The sequence below is a fragment of the Lissotriton vulgaris genome, chromosome 3_2 (assembly GCF_964263255.1).
Source record: "Lissotriton vulgaris chromosome 3_2, aLisVul1.2, whole genome shotgun sequence".
Taxonomy (NCBI): Eukaryota; Metazoa; Chordata; class Amphibia; order Caudata; family Salamandridae; genus Lissotriton; species Lissotriton vulgaris.
This window is the reverse complement of record NC_141690.1, coordinates 265,650,524-265,673,355: the sequence shown is the minus strand read 5'-3', so window position 1 is coordinate 265,673,355 and position 22,832 is coordinate 265,650,524. Positions and strand designations below refer to the sequence as shown.

The 22,832-nt window shown below is 48.6% G+C and overlaps 1 protein-coding gene across 1 annotated transcript in view; it reads right to left on the bottom strand.

The window, feature by feature from the left end:
* Positions 1 to 22,832, bottom strand: part of LOC147725648 (dedicator of cytokinesis protein 2-like) — a 1,712,066-nt gene that overhangs the window by 729,176 nt on the left and 960,058 nt on the right. Inside the window, exon 30 of the mRNA XM_086964476.1 lies at positions 558 to 726. Coding sequence (XP_086820602.1) covers positions 558 to 726 — 169 coding nt within the window. The remainder of the gene's footprint in view (positions 1 to 557; positions 727 to 22,832) is intronic.

The window sequence follows — 22,832 nt, the reverse complement described above, 5'->3', positions numbered from 1 at the left end:
TTCAGTAATCCGGAGTGAGGGGAGATCTAGATCTAGAAGAAGCTCCTCCATAAAACTTTCACTTAATTTTGAGTCCTCTGCATGGAGACCTTGGAAAAATTTAACAAAAGCATCTTCAATCCCCGAATCGTCAGTGATAATATCACCAGAGTTCGAACATCTAAGGTCTTTTACCAAATTTCTGGACTCTTCCGTCTTGGCTTTCCATGCAAGGAGTTTGCCACACCCCTCCCCGTATTGATGGTGAGACATCCTACTGGCTTCCCACTTTCTTTTAATTATTGCTTCAAGGTAATCTGTGAGCTTCTGTTTTGCTGCCGTTAAGTTTTGTAGGATATTCAGATTATCAGGAGTTTGTTCTAACGCTAACTGATTGGTGTATACTACAGCGTCTAAAAATCTTATTTCATCTCTCACTCTCTTAGTTTGAGCAAAAGAGAAAGTTGTTAAAATACCTCTTAAGAAGGCCTTATATGAGCCTCATACCACATGAAGGGGTGCTGAGCTAGATTTAATACAAATAACTCATTAGTTGCTATTTTTAGCTTTTCAGTTACTGAGGATGCCAGGAGTAGCGAGGGATTAGGAGTCCGTCTACGAGAGGAGAGTCTCTTCACAATGACTATTTCCAAGGTCACAGCAGAGTGATCAGACAAATGTTCTGGGACACGACTAATCTTAATCATGTTCTTGCGAGTGGAGGCATCGACCAGGAAAAAGTCAATCCTGGAACGATGACCACACTTTTTATTATGAAAAGTGAAATTCCTCCCAACTGTCCCAGCCTTACGTTCGATCCATCTCCAAATATCTAAAAGCCCCATATCTATCATCAGCTGTTTTAGGGCAGCTCTCATATTAAATTATTCCTGTGTTTTTTAAGGAAAATAAAAAAAATTGAAAATGTACAAATTATATTTACATGTGTTTTCTCGCTGATGATTTACTATAACACGTGATGTTTTAACCTTGATGCGCCTTAATTGTCTATATATTATCTTCCAGCTTAGAACGCCGTTTCTCTATAATCGCAATCTAACTGTTGTTTTTGCCGGTTTGTAAAACACATTCTTTTATTTTACTTTTGTTTGAAGTGAAAAGGGTCTGTTTTTGTTTGTTTCTATGAATGCCAAGGCAAGGGTGCCTGGTCTTGATTCCACCAGGTGCAGGGACAGAATATCGAGTACAAAATATTGAGTTGCACAAATATCGAGTCATTAATATCGTTTGCAACAATATAGTTGTTAAAGGTATCATTTTTTCTTAGTAAGTATTTTAGTTTATATTTTATATGTAAGTGATATATTTTTTTGTATAAGAATTGTTTGTATTTTTAATATATGTGTTACATTTTTAGTAGTTATTACATTTTTTGTAGTTGAATTTTGAGCTTTTAGTTCCGTAGTGGGTTGTGGGTTCATAGGGGAATAGGGTGGGAAGTAATTTAATTATATTAAATGTATTCTTTTTTTTGTATTTGAATTTTGCGTTTTTAGTTCCCTAGCGGGTTGTGGGTTTATACGGGCATAGGGTGGGAAGTAATTTAATTACATTAAACTTATTGATTATATTTTATTTATTAATATTTGTTAATTGAGATGTTATAGTGTTACATTTGTAAAGTAATTTATTATTAAAGAGAGGGACGTCTCCCCACCTAGGGGTCACGGCACAGCAGGGCCTTGTCTCCCCCTCTCAGAGTCTGTCACTGAAGAGAGTGGCAGCTCTCCACCCAGGGGTCACTGCACATCAGGCCTCGCCCTCCCCTCCGCAGTGATGATAGAGAGGGAGGGGAGAGACGGGTAGGTCAAGCGCGCACGGATCAGCGACCACAGCTGGTCACATCTGGTTGCAGGATGAATAAGGCGGATTTAAAGATCTCCCTCCTGCCCCTGCGGTGCCTGGACGCACATTTACATTTAAATGACGCCCTCAAGAGAGGTGCCTGCGATGCACACGGGCGCACAGACACTGGGGAAGCGGAGACACGGGCGATAACCAGGCAGAGTTGGTCATGGATGTAAGTTCCGGCAGATCTAGTGTTCCCTCACTGTGTACATCTCCTACTTAGATACAGGTCAGGGAAGGGGAAGGGATTCAGGAAACAGACAGGAGCAGAGACAGGAAGAAATGGAAAGCGATAATCGAGAGAAATTGGCAGAACATATGAAACATTCAGTGAAAGGCGCCTTTTTCATCCAGGAAGAGCGTCACTTCAGGGGAATTAACAGCACACTGTTTGCTCCCTCAGGAAACATCTCAATGCCCTGCTTGGGGACAATTCACAGAGCAGTTACTGCCCACTCGCATCCTCGGCACACACTTGTGGGTCTGGCTGGGAAATGCAGCAATGCACCGACTCTGCTAATAACAGCACCCTGGCTGTAACACTGCATATGCACGGGAGGGGGCGTGGCTACCTGCTGAAGATGGCGGCAGCATGACTGCTGAGCTCCCGGGCCCGGCCCGTCCATCTATCACCAATCAGCACAACACTGAGGCGTCCGCTACCCTGAGGCTTCCCACTTAACCCCCAACTCCTGCGACATCAGCTATATACCTGGCGGACAGCATCGCTCCATTTGACGCCCTCCCTGACATTTTGTTGTTGCATATTTATATAGAGCGAACTCGACCCGAAGGTATTGGAGCGCTTTACATGAGCACCGTATTTACATTACACATTCAGGCACGGGGAGATTAAGTGATTTGCCCAGAATCAAAGGATGTGGACGCGACCCCGAGTCTCGAACCTTGATTTCCAGCACCAAATTCAGCAGTGCAGCCGACGGACCACATGGAGCCTAGAGGCATGGCGTCCCGGCTTCTGGCGAAGGACCCGATCCGGTGCACAGTGACAATCACGGTTGGAGGAAGGCCTAGATCGGAGCAGCACGTTCGTTGCTGCCCATCGCCTCACTAACCCCATTGACACATGCCAAAAGAGACTGGCAGCCTGGGCCACAGACAGGACCCTAGAACGTCAGCCTGGGTGACGTTGGGCAAGGCCTGTGCTGGTGGGCGCCCTCTGCGGTGTTGGCTGGGCGGCCTCTGGCAGGGATCGTGGCTGGCTCCCAGGACGGTCGCGGTAGTACACGCTGACCTGAAGATTCCAGGGACAGTGGACGTGGACCGCGTGCTGAGTGGTGACCACCAAGGCTTGAGGATGTTCTACCCCAGTGTAAGGTGAGCCAGCGCGTGCCACAGCCCCGGTACACATTGCTGCCCCTCCGCCCAATTGGCTGTTGCAACGCGCATGGCCATTTTCTGAGTGCCTGAGTGGGACCGTCATCTCGGACATGCTGCTGCCAGATCATCCTTTGCTGCCAGACTGGACAAGGCGTGTGCAGCACTGGCAGTATCCCGGGGGTGCTTCCGAACCCACTGCTACTTGTGATCCTAATGTATGACCATCAGGGGTAGGCTAGACTGTTAAAAGGGACGGAGCCGCCTGCATACTGGAGCCTGGCGGATCCCCTTGGGCCAGCTCATCCACGCTTGCCCTCTACACCATCACCATATCAGGTACTGAGGATCGGAGTACATGGCCCGCCTGCCCATCGGCGCCCCCTGAGAAGTGCAGCAAGGTTTCTCCATTACTGATGTCCTTAATCCCTGGGGATACTAAGAACGGCAGGGGCAGGCCGAGAGCGCTTGGCTGCTCCGATGCCTGGTCGAAGTTCTTATCTAGCGACCTGCTGTCTCCCTGGATTAACTTGGTATCACCCACTGCCTGGGCCCTCCCTAGCTGCTTCCACCCGCGAGTTGGGGGCAGGGCGCCTGGCGTGCCTGACTAATAATGAAGACCTTCCCTGGCCATCCACTTTGGGTACTGGCTTTTAATGCTCCTCCCTAACTCCATTCCTGATAACACCACCAATTGAACACTTACCCAATTCCTGGTCTCAGCCCGGGCCTTCTTGGCTTACTCGACAAACACTACAGCTTCACGGCCATGGGTTGGCTCACCTCAGTCCTTGGTCCTATCACCCTCAAGACATGCCATCCTTGTCACACACACAATGGGCCACCCTAAAACCAAGCCAGCCGAGCCCCCAGTGAACCCACACGCTCCCTCTCCCCAATCTGAGGAATCATCCCTGATGATGTAAAGATCCCTCCTGTGGAAAAACTAGATCAAATCCTCCAAGAAACCTGGGATTCAAGACTGGCCATCGAACAACGCCTTGGTGCACTTACCTCAGACTTCACCTTCCTCCAAGACAACCACAACAAATTGACAAACAGGGTCAAACCCTTGGAAACTGCCATCTACTCATTGTCCCATGGCAAAAGAAGCAAACAGCCTCAACTGCACTCTTACAGCATCAAGTTGAGTTTCTCCAGGACCACGCAGAAGACATGGGGGTTGGCATGCCGTAATAATATCTGCATTATTGGCATGCCTGGGGGGTCAGAGGAATCCAGCGGAATGCTGTACATTGAAGACTGGCTCAATAATAACGTAGCACCGGAAGATCTCTTGGATCTGTTCACCGTGGGGATTTTACTTCTTTTGTGCCTGTATGCTGGGACTGGACCTTTGCTGTTGGTGGAGTTTGTCAGCGCTTAAGAAATCCTGAGCGCTTTTCCCTTTACAAAGCGCTACCTATTGCCGGACCCGCTTCGCGGGTCCCGCTTCGCGGTGCTTTGCCCTCTGAGGACGCTGGGGAGCAGGTCTCTCTAAAGACTGTTCTGGGCATTTAAAAAGCAGGGCTGCGAGCGCGTCAGTTGTGGACTCCAGTTCCCAAGAGTCCATGCTGCTGACCTGACCAGAATCACCTGGTGCCACTCTCCCTGTTGGCTACGCCCCCCCTAGCTACTCCCCTATAAAACATTGAACGTCACTACTGCTGCGTGGGAGCGCGCGGGAGCGTGCCGGGAGAAGCCCGGGACAAGGGCGGGACCGACTGAGACCGACAGAGGCCGATTGAGGCTGGGCTGGGCCATTTCTCTTTACTCTTTTGCTTTTTGATTTACTGAGTTTTTTATGTTTATTGTTAATTAGTGGAATATATTGTTTTTATCCTAACTTTTTTTTTCTTTGGTGATATTGTATATTGTCTCTCTAGCAAAAAATGACGACAAAGAAATTGAGATCAGGAAGAGTATTAGTTGGTGGAGCTTGTTCTAAGACTAAATCCAACCCCTTGCGGAACAGAAATGGGTCAGCTTTACAATTAAAAAGTAAATGTCAACTTTACTCTTTGTGGGACAAGGGTAAGGATAAAGTAGAGCGGGAGGGGCCCTTTGCTGAAGACATTATTATTAACAACAAAGAGCAGGTGAGGGATCCCGTTGTTACTAAAAATGATAGTACCTTATCGGGTATCGTTGCCCTGCCCCCTACAGAAGATCTATCTTATAAGAACCAAGAGGGAGACCCAGTCTATTTGCCTGAAACCCAAACCAAAGCTGTAAGTGTTGCAGATTTAGGTAACACCTCTGTTCTTCCTGCTGTGGCCGTAGTACATAACTTTCCCCCTCCTCTTAAGGTAGACCAAAAAAATCATCTTGGTACATCTCCTTCTTTGCATCTTCTGCCAGAGGACTTCACCTTACCAGATATAAACCTTGAGTCCCAGAAAGGATTAATTAAAGTACAGAATTCCATTATTTCACAAGATATTGTAGCTACTCCTAGGTTACATCTTTTTAGTAGTACTCCCTCAAAAAACTCTGAGTTCTCCATCTCTGAAATGAACTCTTTCCCTAGCCCCGTTCAAACCCAAAATAAAGATCCCCTTAACTCCTATATACGAGAAGATAACGTAATATCTAATTCCTTGTCCTCTCTAGAGCGGCTCATTTCATCTATTTTACAGCTTCTGGAAAAATTAGTCAGTGGGTCGGATAGTGTTTTTGATACAGTAACCCTGATCTTAAAGGCATTGCTGAGTCATAATAAAGGATCAGAAGGTGTCACCCATCCAAAAAGAATTACTCCAACAAAAAATTCCAGTAAGGAAGTTAAGGAAGAATTAAACGTTAAAACAAATCTTGAGGTACCCCTATCGACCACAGTTTCAGACCCTCTGGTTAAAACTAACACTCATACAGCGGTTATTTCTGAATCTTCTGTATATAGGAATGAGAATCCAATCAACAGTAATTGTGTGGCATTTATTAACCAAGATATTGAGGCTTTGATACCTCCGGACGACAATTTGACCAGCACTTTACCCCCTATTTTTCCTATTTTTATTCCCCAAACAATTAAAGAAACACCAATTCCCACTGTTTTCCCGGATAAGGTTTCTCCGATAAAGGAAAAAAAACCTGAAATAGTAATACCAAAAAAACAAAGATGCAAAAAAAGAAAACCAAACTGTAGATTTTATAAAAAAAAGGCAAAGGAAAATCACCTTTGAATGCGAACAAGAGCCCTCTTTGTATAATTCTAACCTCGAGGTCTTGGAATCTAATTCGTTACATGACTCAGTGGGAACATTAAAGTTGATCCCCACAGAGACACAACATGAATATTTATCTCACACAAACCAACAATGTCCCGATGAGCAGATCAAAATGGTGAATGATCAAAAAGCAAAACCAATTCTTGATCCCAAATTAAAATTAAATCTTAACCCTCTGGCTATTCCCTTTTCAGATGTGGTCGCAACTGAATATGTATCCAAGACGGTGCCCAAGAATAGAGAAAATGTGGACACTCTTTTCTTGGATTTCATACCTATCTTTGATCCAGATCTTATTTTAAATAGATCCGTATTGGTTAATTGCTTTCGTGAAATAGAGAGCCTAAAACTGATCCAATCCGCAGACATAGATGTAATAACACTAATAAATTCAGAAAGTGGAAAGATTGCACAGGTAAAATGTTATTCCAAATTGGTAACAAATCATGTCCTACAATGGGCCGAGGAATTTCAAATAAGAGGGATTGAAGTCGATCCTTTCTTTCCGGCCAAAATAGGAAGCCGAAGACCCCAAAAAATGTTAACATTTCAGGGTATAAATTCCGGTCCTTCAGATGGATCCTCTGTGGCGACTGAGGAGTTAAAAATACGTATATCAAAAAATGAGCGACAGGTGATCATAAATAATCCTCAATCTATAAAACAAATTAAGGTAAAGGACGCCGATCTGGAGTGGAGTTGGTTACCCGCTGTTCTATCAGATAAATCTGTTTTTACATCTAGAATGAATTCTGATTTTTAACGTTAATTTAAAAATAATATCGTGGAACATTGCTGGACTAACCCAGAGCTCTGAAAAGTTGTTATTTTTGCATTCATTAGAGGCAGATGTGATCTGTTTGCAGGAAACTTGGTTGGTAGGGAAATTCCTGGTCGGAAAAGATTATTATGTATTAGAGGGTAGTGCTACCCCTTCTACGAGAGGGCGTGCGAAGGGAGGACTAGCCTGTCTACTGTCCAAAAAAATTAATTGGAATTATTCCCATTATTTAGAACCGAACAAACTATTTCAGGCAATAACTTTAACAAATTTAGCTATGGATGCCCCTCAGAACTCACTTGTGATAATAAATTCAATTGGAAAAAAAGCCTATCTTGCAGGGAGGATAGAAGCCGCCTCCAGCTCCTGTAAGGAGATTTTTACCATAGTTAGAGAATTTATGGCCCCTCGTTCCAATGCATCCCAAGGTATGCCCTCTAAGTCCTGGGCATCTGATCTTGCAAATTTTTTCACCAGCAAGATTAAACTTATCCAGGACTCCTTTCCATTGGCGGCGCCCGTGGGGCTGATCAACCCCGAGGACGACTCAGGCCTCGCGGCCCCGCTGGGCCAGATGCTGGCCGTTTTTCCATCCATCTCAGTCCCTGCTTCCTTAGCGCTGATGGGCAATCTTAAATCTGGGTCGCCCTTGGACCCCTGCCCGGCCAAATTCTTGGCAAAAATGGCGGAAGCTATAAACCCGCTGGCGAATCCACTCCTGAATCTCTCGCTGAGCCAGGGAGTGGTTCCGCAGGCCTGGAAGCAGGCAATGGTCATCCCCTTGCTGAAGAAGCCTGGTCTCGATCCTGAGGCTCCGGTCAATTATAGGCCGATCTCTCTTCTGCCGGCTTTTACGAAAATTTTGGAGAAGCACGTACACACGGGGCTCTCCAATTTTCTGGAAACACATGAGATTCTGCACGCCACCCAATCCGGCTTCCGCCCAAACCTCAGTACAGAGACCGCGCTCCTGGAGGTGTCAGAAGCCATTAAAGGGGTACTGGACTCCGGGGGCAAAGCCATGCTGGTCATGTTGGATCTGTCGGCGGCCTTCGACACCGTCCCCCATGAGGGCCTTCTCGCAAGACTCTATGAGATTGGCCTACGGGGGACGGTGCTCAGCTGGTTTTCATCTTTCCTAGCTGGCCGCCGACAAACGGTCTGGGCCTCCCCAGACTCTGCCGTGATGCAGCCATTGGGAGTCGGGGTTCCGCAGGGCTCTATACTGAGCCCGACCCTCTTTAACATCTTTATGACCCCTCTGGCGGCGTTGGTGGAGTTGTTCGGGGCCCAGATTGTATCCTACACCGACGACACCCAGCTCCTCTTTTCTTGTAAGAAGGGAGGAGACTTCGATGGAAAGAGTATCCGGGATTGCCTTGGGCTGTTTTTAAATGGTTCCAGCTGAACAGCCTCAAGTGCAACTCAGATAAGTCTGAGGTACTCTTCTTCGGGTGTGCGTCGGACCCTGACTGGCAAGCTTGGTGGTCCATTAATATGTTTCCCCCGTCCTGTTCATCCCAAGTAGCTAAGAACCTAGGGGTCAAGATGGACAAGGGTCTGACGCTGAGATCCCAGATCCTAGGGGTGACGGGTACATGTTTTGGCCTCCTCAAGACGCTGCGGAGGTTTTTACCTCTCTTGTCTGAGGAACACAGGAAGCTGACTGTGCAGGCTCTGATCGGCTCTAGGTTGGATTATTCCAACGTCCTCTACCTGGGCCTGCCAGAGTATCTGCTGCAGCGGCTCCAAGTTGTGCAGAATGCTGCCGCGAGGGCCATTTATGGCCTAAACAGGCGTGCCAGCGCTGCTGGCCTTCTGCAGACCCTACACTGGCTTCCCATCCGCAAACGGATCGCTTTTAAGGCATTAACTTTGGCTTACAAAGCTCTCCATGCTGTGGGAGCTAAGTATCTCCAAAGGAGACTCGCCTTTTATCACCCGGCCCGCTCTCTCAGATCAGAATCTCTGTTTCTGGCGGCTGTGCCGCGCGTAAAGAGAGCTCGCATTGGAGGCCGCTCCTTTAGACTGCTGCCGCCACAGCTGTGGAACACCTTGCCGCTGACACTCCGTGGAGCCACTAGTTTACTTGCATTCAGGAAAGGCCTCAAAACCTGGCTGTTTGCCCTCTAGGCTGTTTTCCTTTTCTTTTCTGTTCTGCCTTCCATTTTGCTTTTATTACTGTGTTGTGTTATTCTGCTGTAGGTCTCATTATTAAAGCGCCGGGACACTCTTTTTGAGTAGCCGCGCGCTATATAAAAATAAATATAACAAATAAATATAACAAATGCCTACATACCTCCAGATATAAATTATAACCCTAGTATTAGGACGATTTGTTCTTTTATACTAAATCTTCAGGAAACTATGTTTCCCCCTCATATTCTATTATTAGGAGACCTAAATTGTAAAATATCCAATAGTGCCCTAGAGTTATTCAGGAATAAGCTAAAGGAGGAAACATTCCAGATACCTAAAGCCATATTTCCAGAGAACATTAAAACAAACAAAAGAGGGAAACTAATCTTGGAGAGTTTAGCCGAAGTAGATTGTATTATAATTAATGGAAGGCTCCCTTCGGATAGTCCCGCTCATTGTACACATAAATCAGGGAATGGTGGTTCGATCCTTGATTATATGATAGTAGATAGTCCCTTCTTTAGTTCTCTGATGGATTTGTCTGTACTTACTACTGATCTCAGTGATCATAATGTTTTGTCTGTTAAATTGATTGTAACACCATTCCAAAGGGATGCATGGAATATCGGGGATGACTTATTGAATTTTAATATTAAAAAAGGGAAATGCTATTGGAACCCAGGGACCATTAAAAGCTTGGCCAATATGTTAGAATATACAGCAGAGAACCTACTCTTATGGGAAGGGAGAGAGCTGCTATGTTTTGCGTCCCTTTTACATACCTTAAAATCTAAAGTAAAAAAGCCTCCCTCTGAAAAGATAATTCCAAAAATCCCCACTGATCTTCGTCACCTAAATACATAAATAAATAAATTGGTTAGGGTTCAGTATCTCTCCTTTATTCCCGAACGTAAACAAAGGATAACTCTTTTGAGAAGAAGGAGACAAAGGATAAAGGCTAGATTAAAACGGGAGAAAGAAGATGCCCTATGGGTTAAACTCCGTGAGGCAACTAGGAGTGGGCAGGCAAAGACCTTTTGGTCACTTATTGGAGAAGGATGCGGGGTAAGATCCAGACCCATACCGATATCTGTTAATGAGCAGTCATGGGTTGATTTTATCCAGCATCTATATAGCGGTAATGATGTGATGTTTGATTCCGGTAAGCTACAGGAGGATTTGTTCCCCTATGGTCCTCCGTCTGAATTGGAAATTGTTGCTGCAATTAAAGCTCTGCGTACATCTGGAGCATTGGGCCCAGATGAAATTCCTATTTCTGTGTTAAAATCACATAGTACTTTATGGGGGAAAATTTTATATCCAGTCTTTAAATTTTGCTTTACCAGAGACACCGTTCCGCATTCCTGGAAAGGGAGTTTATTGATTCCTCTCTTTAAAAAGGGGGCTAGAGATTTACCTCAAAATTACAGACAAATTGCCCTCTTAGATGCCATTGGTAAGGTTTTTGCTAAATGTTTACTAAATTCTTTAAATGACTGGGTATCTGCGACAGCAATATTACCGTTAGAGCAGACTGGCTTTAGGAAACAACATGGTACCCTAGACAATCTTACTGCTCTTCAAGTGTTGACAGAAAAATATGTCATAGTTCGTAGAGGAGGTGTATATGGTGCTTTTATTGACTTCTCTACGGCTTTCGATAAGGTGGACAGATCTTTGTTGTGGAGTAAGTTAGCCAATCTAGGGATGCCCTCTAGTTTATTAAGGTTAGTTATTGCACTGCACACAGACACTTGGTGCAGAGTATTAATGGGTGGCGAGAGAGGACTATCTAGGGTTATACCCACGATTAATGGACTTAAACAGGGCTGCTTATTGGCTCCTCTGTTGTTCTCTTTATATATTGCTGACCTCCCTCAGGCTTTATTATCATCTAGTAATGGTATTGCTCCAGTTCTTGGGGGAACCCCAATAGTGTGCCTAATGTATGCGGATGATATTTTAATTTTGGACCTTACCCCAAAAGGCTTGAACTCCTACGCTAAGGCCCATTTCTTAAAAATAAATATTTTAAAAAGCAAAATAATGTGCTTCCGGGGAAGGAAAAAATCCAAATATGACAATTACCACTGGTCTGTTGGGGGTGAAAGACTAGAAGTAGTCAAATCCTATCCTTTTCTTGGAAAGATTGTCACGAGTAGTTTAAGTGACAAAGCTCATACGGAGAATAATAGTAGGAAAGCTCTTGCTCAAGGGAAGAGTCTTATTTCTCTTTACAAGGCGACAGGTAGAAGGCATTTCTCCATATTGCTCGAGGTATTCCGAGCAAAAATCCCCGCATCCCTTATCTATGGACTAGAAATTGTAGATATGACATGTTGGAAATTTTTGAATTCCACTGAAGGAAAAATATTACGCAACCTTACCTCTGTAAATACTGCAAACTCTACGTCTTCTCTGAGACAGGAATTCGGTTTGCGTAGTTCCTGGGCTCAGGCAGTTGCGAGTGTGGTGCGATGGGTTTTTAACATTGCTGGAGGAATGCCGGGTACGCTGAGGCACCTTATAAAAAATGAGCTATTGGGTACTTTTAATGCTTATTCTTCAATTGTAAAGAATTTCCAACAGGCTGTTACATTATTACAGTTAGATGAACAAAGTCTTTTTTCATTATCTGCGGCCCAATTAAAGTTAGTTTTAAAGTCTGCTTCCTGGGAGTTGGGTTATAGAGAAGATAGAGGGGCTAGTAAAGTGAAGAGAGGAATGTTCTCTTCCGGTAACGTTTGTCAAATAAAAAAACCTCAGCCATACATATGCTGGAATCTCCCTCATGGAGTTAGGCGATTTACCCTTTTGTTAAGGCATAATTTACTCCGTTTGAACTGTCTTTTGTCCAAATGGTACGGTTGTTCCGACATTTGTGATTTTTGTAAATCCAATTCCCAGGATATGTATCATGTCATTTTTGTCTGTCCGGTACTTATGGGATTTAGACGTAAATGGTTAAGACCTATGTGCCTTCGAATGGGTTTCCTTACTGCGTTTGATTTTATTGAAGCAATGCTTAATCCTCCGAATGAAATGTTTTGCTTTAAATTGTTTCATTTTTTAAAATGTTTTTTACCGTTATATTGATAGTTTAATATCATGTAATTCTTTAAGACATCTTGTTGTTTTTTACTGAATTATTATGTGGACCTCAATTGAGTTCCGTTACCATAAACAAATAAACTTGAAACTTGAAAACTTGTTCACCGTGGAGAAGGCGCATTGAGTCCCGACTAAGAGACTGGCCCCCGGGGCTCCGCCCTGTCCCTTTGTGGCACGCATACTGAACTATTGAGATAGGGACACAATTCACTGCAAAACCCATGAAAAAGCACCTAGTTAATGGACAATGCCCGAGTTTCCGTGTTTCCTGATTATGCACTTGCGGTACAGCATAATAAAGCCTCTTTCCAAGCAGTTAAAACTCAACTTCGTACTGTGGGCCTAGTCTACGCCCTCCTGTTTCCAGCTAGGCTCAAGGTGCTGTATGGGCAGAAATCCTATTTCTTCACGCTCCCGGAGGAGGTTTGGGACTTGATTGAAAGCCATTTCCCTGACTCCCGACAGACTCAAGTATCCACGACCAATGATACCGATGATGCAACGACAGCCTCGAACTCAGAGATGGGAACCGCCTCAATCTAAATGAGGTGGCACGATTCCATCCCCTCAGCAGGCCCACGAGGGACAGAAAGATGCAGTTCTTTCAGCAACTTCCCTTTATGCTACCCGAACAACCATCAGTCCCAGCTCCTCCTAGGAATGTGCTTCCAACTCGAACACACGGGACAGTCTGACACTGTTCTCCTCAATCGCTCCGCAGAAGACTCACGATCTGTTGGGTCAAAGCTTCATTAAGTACTGTTCCCTCCAAGCTCCCATGCTGTACTCACAACGCCTGTTTGATTATTCATGTCACTCCACCCCTAGCTAAATTGTTTCACAAGGTTTACAATATATTCTATGGGTTAAGCTATGCTCAATTGATTGTATATGGTCTGGTATCCCTGCGAGGATGCCTCCCTCTATCCCATGAGACCACATGCTTGGCCCGGGTGCTTATCGGCTCCCGACTTTCCAACCCCCTCTGCTCTACACTCCCAAACTGTACACCAAGAACCCCAAGGGGGATTGCACACACTGTTCTGAAGTTGTATAGTTTCCTCCACAGTTCTGGTCGAACAAGGTTACATCACTGGACCTGGTATTAGATATGTTTTTTGTTGGGGGGGTTTGTCTATGGGGCTTACACATCTCCACTGCTTGAATCTATTTTAATTGAAGTCATGTTCCAGCTTCAAGCCCAAGTGTGAGCTTATCTCTGCCAATCCACAGCATAACTATAGGATGCTAAACTGGAACGTCAGAGGCATGAGATCCATCCAGAAAGGAAATAGGAACCTGGCTCAATTACACCATCGTCAGGCACACGTGGTGTGCTCACAGGAAACACAGCTCAGAGCCAGTGAGGCCCTTAAAATTCAGAAGAAATGGCGTGGCCAACTCTTTCACACTTCATATTCCAAATTCTCCATTGGGGCCACAGTGTGGATTAAACAGGCATTCCTTTTGTGGCAGTAGACACTTGAATAGATACACCGGGGTTGATATATCCTTCTGCGCGGCACACTTGATAATGCACCTGTAGTAATAGGCAGCATATATGCCCCTAACCTGGAGCATGACACAATACTAGCTCATCTTTCCGCAACACAACACTATCAGACTGGACACATTACCTGTGGCCAGGGCCGGACTGGCTACCGGGCATTTTTAAGTAAACAATGCAAAACCAAATGGTTTTAAAGTGTGCTTTATTTCGAAGTACATACGGGTCACCATCCACAAAGTCAGCCCCCACCGCAGTGAAATCGGCCCCCAGCTACGCAGCCCACCAAAATACCCGGTAGCCAGTCCACCCTGCCTGTGGCTCCTGGGTGGGGATTACAATGCTGTATTAGATGAAGACCTTGACAGGTCACACCCTCCTCTTCCAACTGCTGTCTTGGTAGGTCAAGCTAGGGCCCTGCGGCAATCAGTGAAGGGATCGCGTCTTCATGATTTATGGCGCAATCGGAATAGAGGTCTGCCTAGATATTTCTAATATTTTCTCCCTTATTTAATCAATCAATCATTTGTAAAGCGCACTACATACCCGTGAGGGTCTCAAGGCACTGGGGGGGGGGGGGGGGGTGCTCCTGATGGAACAGCCAGGTCTTGAGTATCCTCCTGAAGGTCAGCAGGTCTTGGGTCTGTCGTAGGCTCAGTGGGAGGGTGTTCCATGTCTTGGCAGGGAGGTGTGAGAAGGATCTCCCACCGGTGGTTGTTCTTCAGAGCGGATGCGTGGGACGGTGGCAAGTCAGAGGTCGGCGGAGCGTAGCTGGCGGTTGGGGATGTAGAAGGAGAGCCGTCTGTTGAGGTAGGCTGGGCCAGTCTTGTGGAGTGCCTTGTGTGCGTGGGTCAGGAGCTTGAAGGATATCCTCTTGTTGACGGGGAGCCAGTGCAGGTTTCTTAGGTGGGGGTGATATGGCCGTGGCGTGGTACGTCGAGGATCAGTCGTGCCGAGGCATTTTGGATGCGTTGTAGTCGTTTGATGAGATTGGTCGGGGCTCCCGCAAAGAGGGCGTTTCCGTAGTCGAGTCTGCTGCTGACGAGGGCCCAGGTGACTGTCTTTCTTGTATCTGTCGGGATCCATCTGTAGATCTTGCGGAGCATGCGGAGGGTGTTGAAGCAGAAGGAGGAGACAGCGTTGACTTGCTTGGTCATTGAGAGCGTTGAGCTAAGGATGATTCCCAGGTTGCGTGCGTGGTCGTGAGTGTCGGGGCTGCCCCTAGTGCCGTTGGTCACCAGGAGTTGTCCCAGGCTGAAGGGTTGGAGCCGAGGATGAGGACCTCCGTCTTGTCCGAGTTCAGCTTCAGACAGCAGGTCTCCATCCAGTCGGCGACGGCCTTCACTCCTTCATAGAGGTTGGCTTTGGCGTTGATTGGGTCCTTGGTGAGGGAAAGGATCAGCTGAGTGTCGTCGGCATCATTTATTTCACATAAGAAACAGGTTCCTATACATAGCCTCACTCCAACCCGCTATCACACGCTCAATATATTTAGGAAAAACCCTCCCCTATCAAAATCCTCTTTGAGTTAACGATCACATGGGGATGCGTACCTGCTCCTATCTCCTCATGGCAACTCCAGCCACAGTTATTGAAAGATGCAATTTTTCATGACACTTTAGCTATCACAATAGATACTTACTTCTCTGAGAATACCGGCTCCACTTTGTCTACCGTAACAGAATGGGAAGCTTTCAAAGTAGCAATATGTGGGACATCCATAGGCACAACCGGGGTGCCGTAAAACCGTCTTAAGAGAGCTTACCTGAGTGGAGGAGAGACTGGGCCCCCTTGAGAGAGCAGCAGTGGATAACAACAAGGAACACGCAGCCAAACTACAAGAAGCCTGGATCGAATATGTAGAATTATTAGAACGCTTGCGCATAGTGGACTACTGCCATATGTACAAAGGACCCACACGAAGCCCGCCAAATCTGGGGCATTGTTAGCTCGTCTGAATAAGCCAAATCCCCTGCGCACTCCATTCCACCCCATCACTACTCCAAGTGACACTAAAGTAACCTCCAAACTGGAAATAAACACTTCAATCCTCGATTTATGTTCCACTCTATACATAGCCCCCCGTCTTTGGGTTCAGAGGCAATGAAAGATTTCCTAAATGCCGTATCCCTTTCAAAGGCAATGGCTGTAGAGAGAGAGATGAACTGAGAGCCCCTCTTATGCCCACTGAGTTTGGGAAGGGGGGCAATAAGAGAACAAGCCAGAAATAAGACCCCTGGTTCAGACGGCCTCCCCACTGAGTTCTACGTGACATTTGCTACCTGCTTGGCCCCACGATTGGGGCGTCTCTATAGGGCCTCTATAGAGGCTGGTGCATTGCCTCCAACCACAGCACAAGCGCTGGTCACCTCACTTTTGAACACCCGCTCAGACATGTCCTCAAATAGACCTCTTTCCATTCTCAATACTGCATCCAAAATCCTCAGTGAAGTCCTTGCTTATAGCTTGTTTCCCCTACCTCCCAAACTCCTACACAGCGATCAATATGGCTTTGTCTCCAATACCTCCCTTAATATTCGTAGACAGCACTACATTATGGATGCTGTCTGCGGGCGACTTTGCTGGGCAGGTTGTATTTCATTAGACCTAAGACACGTGTTTGACACAATAAGCTAGGACTTTATGATTGCTGCCCTTAAACGAAATGGTATACCTCCCTTATATAATTTCTGGGTAGAATTGTTCTATACTGGTACTACCGTACGAGCCCACACAGGCCAACATATCTCGGCTCCTTATCTGATACAGCACGGCATCCGTCAGGGCTGCCCCTTGTCGCCACTTCTATTTGCCCTAGCACTGGAACCCTTGGCACAACGAATACACCAAGATGCCCATGAATGGGGCATCTCTATAGGGCCCTTTGAAGACACTTACGACCGGCCATCTCTCAGCAAATGGCAAAACATTCACCCCCAGTCACAGATCTGGGTATAATCCATCTTTATTTTGCTCACCACGTAGTGAGCACGGGACCCACGTCTGGGCATACCCTTCCCACATAGGGTGAACAGCAAAACACACAAGATGATGGACGGAATGTTGCACAATGGCAAAATATTCACCGTCAGTCACAGATTTTATCCATCGTTCCGATCCAGGAAAGACATGGCTTGGCAGTTCGGTCTGAACTCTTCCCATGAGGCACAGGGTCAAGACTGATTTGCATATGGCCATGTCTGAACTGGGGTGGCTTGGTGAGCAAAATAACGATGGATTAAACCCAGATCTGTGACTGGGAGTGAATGTTTTGCCATTGTGCAATATTCCGTACATCATTTTGTGTGTTTTGCTGTTCACCCTATGTGGTGTTCACTTTGGGCGCCATCTTGGAGTGGTGTTCACTCTGGGTGGGTGTTGCTGACGAGCGGTCTAGCGCTCCGGCTGAGTGGAGGGACGCCTATTTAAAGCTCCCTCCAGTGGGCGTGCCTTCGCTGTGCCTGAGTCGTGCCAGAGTCCTGCCCGTCTGCGCCCGTCCGCGCTAAGGAGGTGCGGCCCGTGGCAGAACGCTGGACCTGGCCATCATGACTTTACCTTTGAGAACTTATAGTAGGGCTGATCTACTGGCCCTTCGGGACCGATGTACACATTGCGAGTTTTCGCCTGTAGTCCCGCTTTGTGGCCCATATCATTGTAGGTGTGGTGCTTGGTCATTGGAACCCCCCTCTCTTATAGGCTCCTTGAGGCCTGTTATAAAGAGAGTAGGAAACTGGACCTGAGTATCTGGAGCTTAAACGTCAGATCAGTGGTAAAGCACCATCAGGAGGTTTACGACCTTCTCATTGATGGTTCGCCGGATGTGCTTTTTCTGACGGAAACGTGGCTCCAGGACTCTGACTCCTCGATAATTAACCTAGCCTTTCCCCCAGAGTATGCTATTTTTACTTTAAATCAGACGACTAGAGGTGGAGGCATTGCGATGGCCACCAAACGGTGTTATCCCTGCGAGTGGAAAGCCGCTGAACTTTTGGGGTGTGAGGGTGCCTTATTTAAAATAGAGTTTGGTCACCAGTTTACCTTCTCTGGTTTATTAATTTACCGGCATCTGGGCTGTGACTCTGTTTTTAGGGCTGCTCTTCCTGAGTACATTAGTACAGAGGCACTAGGATGCGCAAATTTTAAGGTTGTGGGAGATCTTAATCTCCATTTGGACTGCCCTTCTTTACCCTCTATTAGGAGCTTTCTGGCGGATCTTGAGGCTCTACAGCTCTCGCAGATGATTACTTTCCCCGCACATAGAGGTGGTCATACTCTTGACCCGTTCTTCACAAATCTAGAAGGATTCAGAGTTCTTGGTTCCTCCCAGTTGGTCTGGACAGACCACATGCTGGTGAAAATGGCATGCTCTTTGTCTGACTCTCCTTTTCTATCTCAGGACAGAGTGTGGTGTGGAGAGCACGGGACTCACGTCTGAGCATACCCATCCCACTTGGGGTGACAAAATGCAAAACAACAGTTGATGGACAGAATGCAGAACAATGTCATACATTCACCCCGGTACAGAGATCTGGGCCCAAATCCATCGTTTTTTTGCACTCCACACCACCCCAGTTCAGACATGGCCATATGCAAATCAGCCTTGAATCTGTGCCTCATGGGTACAGTGCAGCCCGAACTGCCAAGCCATGTCTTACCTGGACCGGAATCAAGCATCCTAGGACCGGTTTCTGGCTATCAGCCGTCTTCAGCCAGGATAGCTTGACTCCAGTGGTGTGGAGAGCATGGGACTCACGTCTGAGCATACCCATCCCACTCGGGGTGACAAATGCAAAACAACAGTTGATGGACAGAATGCAGAACAATGTCATACATTCACCCCAGTACAGAGATCTGGGCCTAAATCCGTCGTTTTTATGCACTCCACACCACCCCAGTTCAGACATGGCCATATGCAAATCAGCCTTGACCCTGTGCCTCATGGGAACAGTCCAGCCTGAACTGCCAAGCCATGTCTTTCCTTGACCGGAATCAAGCGTCCTAGGACCGGTTTCTGGCTATCAGCCGTCTTCAGCCAGGATAGCTTGACTCCAGTGGTGTGGAGAGCATGGGACTCACTGTCTTAGCATACCCATCCCACTCTGGGTGACAAATGCAAAACAACAATTGATGGACAGAATGCAGAACAATGTCATACATTCAGCCCAGTAAAGGGGTGCAGTGCAGTTGGGTGCAGAGCAGAGGGCTGTAGTGCAGAGGCATGCAGTGCAGAGGAGTGCAGTGCAGTGGGTGCAGTACAGAGTGGTGTAGTGCAGATGGTTGCAGTGCAGTGGGTGCAGCACTGATCAGTGTAGTGCAGCGGGTGCAGTACAGAGTGGTGCAGTGCAGATGGGGTGCAGTGCAGTTGGGTACAGAGCAGAGGGCTGTAGTGCAAAGGTATGCAGTGAAGAGGAGTGCAGTGCAGTGGGTGCAGTACAGAGTGGTGCAGTGCAGATGGGGTGCAGTGCAGTTGGGTGCAGAGCAGAGGGCTGTAGTGCATAGGCATGCAGTGCAGAGGAGTGCAGTGCAGTTGGTGCAGTATAGAGTGGTGTAGTGCAGATGGGGTGCAGTGCAGTTGAGTGCAGTTGAGTGTAGAGCAGATGGTTGCAGTGCAGGGGGTGCAGCACTGATCGGTGTAGTGCAGTGGGTGCAGTACAGAGTGGTGCAGTGCAGATGGGGTGCAGTGCAGTTGAGTACAGAACAGAGGGCTGTAGTGCAGAGGCATGCAGTGAAGAGGAGTGCAGTGCAGTGGGTGCAGTACAGAGTGGTGCAGTGCAGATGGGGTGCAGTGCAGTCGGGTGCAGAGCAGCGGGCTGTAGTGCAGAGGCATGCAGTGCAGAGGGGAGCAGCACAGAGTGGTGCAGTACTGAATGGGTGCAGTACAGTTGCGTGCAGTGCAGAGTGGGCAGCACAGAGTGGTGCAGTACAGGCCCATTTGTGGGAGGTAAAGACACGCGGCCGGTTTCGGTGCCAGTGGCCTCTCTGGCCGGCCCCAGCTCCGTTGACTCCACTTTCAGTGGAAGGACTTCTTGAATCGGACAGACATCCGTGGAGCGTCGAGATGGCACCACTCTGTTTCTGGTGGTAAATGTGAAGTGACGGCGGTGCCCGGGTCCCCGCGGAGGGGGACATTCATCAGCGCCTGCACCAGCCCAAGGCGGCACCGCCGGAGGGGTGGGTGAGGGTGAGGGCATGTGCTGTGGGGGGCTGCTGGCTCAGATGCCAAACCAACATCGATGGCGATACCATTCTGTCGTGCAGTTAACACCTACAGACAGAAGGCTCCTGCTGCACCTAGCATACACCAGTACCCAGCCCCCGCTGCACCTGGCATACACCAGTACCCACCCCGCCTGCACCTGGCATACACCAGAACCCAGCCCCTCCTGCACCTGGCATACATCAGAACCCAGACCCTCCTGCACCGGGCATACACTAGTACCCAGCCCCTCCTGCACCGGGCATACACCAGTACCCAGCCCCTCCTGCACCTGGCATACACCAGTACCCAGCCCTCCTAGACCTGGCATACACCAGTACCCAGCCCCTCCTGCACCTGGAATAACCAGTCCCCTGCCCATCCTGCACCAGACATACACCAGTACCCAGCCCCTCCTGCACCGGGCATACACCAGTACCCAGCCCCTCCTGCACCGGGCATACACCAGTACCCAGCCCCTCCTGCTCCTGGCATACACCAGCACCCAGTCCCTCCTGCACCTGGCATACACCAGTACCCAGCCCCTCCTGAACCTGGCATACACCAGTACCCAGCCCCTCCTGCACCAGGCATAACCAGTACTCAGCCCCTCTTGTACCTGGCATACACCAGAACCCAGCCCCTCTTGCACCTGGCATAACCAGTACCCGTTCCTCCTGGACCTGGCATACACCAGTACCCACCCCTCTTGCACCTGGCATTTACCAGTACCCATCCTCTCCTGCACCTGGCATAACCAGTACCCAGCCCCTCCTGCACCTGGCATACACCAGAACCCAGCCCCTCCTGCACCTGGCATAACCAGTACCCACCCCCTCCTGCACCTGGCATACACCAGACCCCAGCCCCTCCTGCACCTGGCATAACCAGTACCCAGTCCCTCCTGCACCTGGAATACACCAGTACCCAGCCCCTTCTGCACCTGGAATACACCAGTACCCACCCCCTCCTGCACCTGGCATAACCAGTACCCAGTCCCTCCTGCACCTGGAATACACCAGTACCCAGCCCCTCCTGCACCTGGCATACATCAGAACCCAGCCCCTCCTGCACCGGGCATACACTAGTACCCAGCCCCTCCTGCACCGGGCATACACCAGTACCCAGCCCCTCCTGCACCTGGCATACACCAGTACCCAGCCCCTCCTGCACCTGGAATAACCAGTCCCCTGCCCATCCTGCACCAGACATACACCAGTACCCAGCCCCTCCTGCACCGGGCATACACCAGTACCCAGCCCCTCCTGCACCGGGCATACACCAGTACCCAGCCCCTCCTGCTCCTGGCATACACCAGCACCCAGGCCCTCCTGCACCTGGCATACACCAGTACCCAGCCCCTCCTGAACCTGGCATACACCAGTACCCAGCCCCTCCTGCACCAGGCATAACCAGTACTCAGCCCCTCTTGTACCTGGCATACACCAGAACCCAGCCCCTCTTGCACCTGGCATAACCAGTACCTGTTCCTCCTGGACCTGGCATACACCAGTACCCACCCCTCTTGCACCTGGCATACACCAGTACCCACCCCTCTTGCACCTGGCATACACCAGTACCCATCCCTCCTGCACCTGGAATAACCAGTCCCCTGCCCATCCTGCACCAGACATACACGAATACCCAGCCACCCCTGCACCTGGCATACACCAGTACCCATCCTCTCCTGCACCAGGCATAACCAGTACCCAGCCCCTCCTGCACCTGCGCCTGCCATACACCAGAACCCAGACCATCCTGCACCTGGCATAACCAGTACCCAGCCCCTCCTGCACTTGGCATACACCAGTACCCACCCCTCCTGCACCTGGCATACACCAGTACCCACCCCTGATGCACCTGGAATAACCATTCCCCTGCCACCCTGCACCAGACATACACCAATACCCAGCCCCCCCCTGCACCTGGCATTTACCAGTACCCATCCTCTCCTGCACCTGGCATAACCAGTACCCAGCCCCTCCTGCACCTGGCATACACCAGAACCCAGCCCCTCCTGCACCTGGCATAACCAGTACCCAGCCCCTCCTGCACCTGGCATACACCAGACCCCAGCCCCTCCTGCACCTGGCATAACCAGTACCCAGTCCCTCCTGCACCTGGAATACACCAGTACCCAGCCCCTCCTGCACCTGGAATACACCAGTACCCAGCCCCTCCTGCACCTGGCATAACCAGTACCCAGTCCCTCCTGCACCTGGAATACACTAGTACCCAGCCCCTCTTGCACCTGGCATAACCAGTACCCAGCCCCTCCTGCACCAGGTATACGCCAGTACCCAGCCCTCCTGCACCAGGCATACACCAGTACCCAGCCCCTCCTGCACCTGGCATACACCAGTACCCAGCCCTCCTAGACCTGGCATACACCAGTACCCAGCCCCTCCTGCACCTGGCATACACCAGAACCCAGCCCCTCCTGCATCTGGCATAACCAGTGCCCAGCATCTCCTGCACCTTGCATACACCAGTACCCTCCCCCTCCTAGACTGGGCATATACCAGTACCCAGCTTCTCCTGGACTGGGCATGCTCCAGTACCCAGGCCCTCCTTGACCGGGATACACCATTCTAGCACTGTGTGCATCTGGTATACACCAGTACTCTTCTGAATCACAAACAAGCCCAATTTGTTGTTTTGTATTCCATAGATCTCAGCACC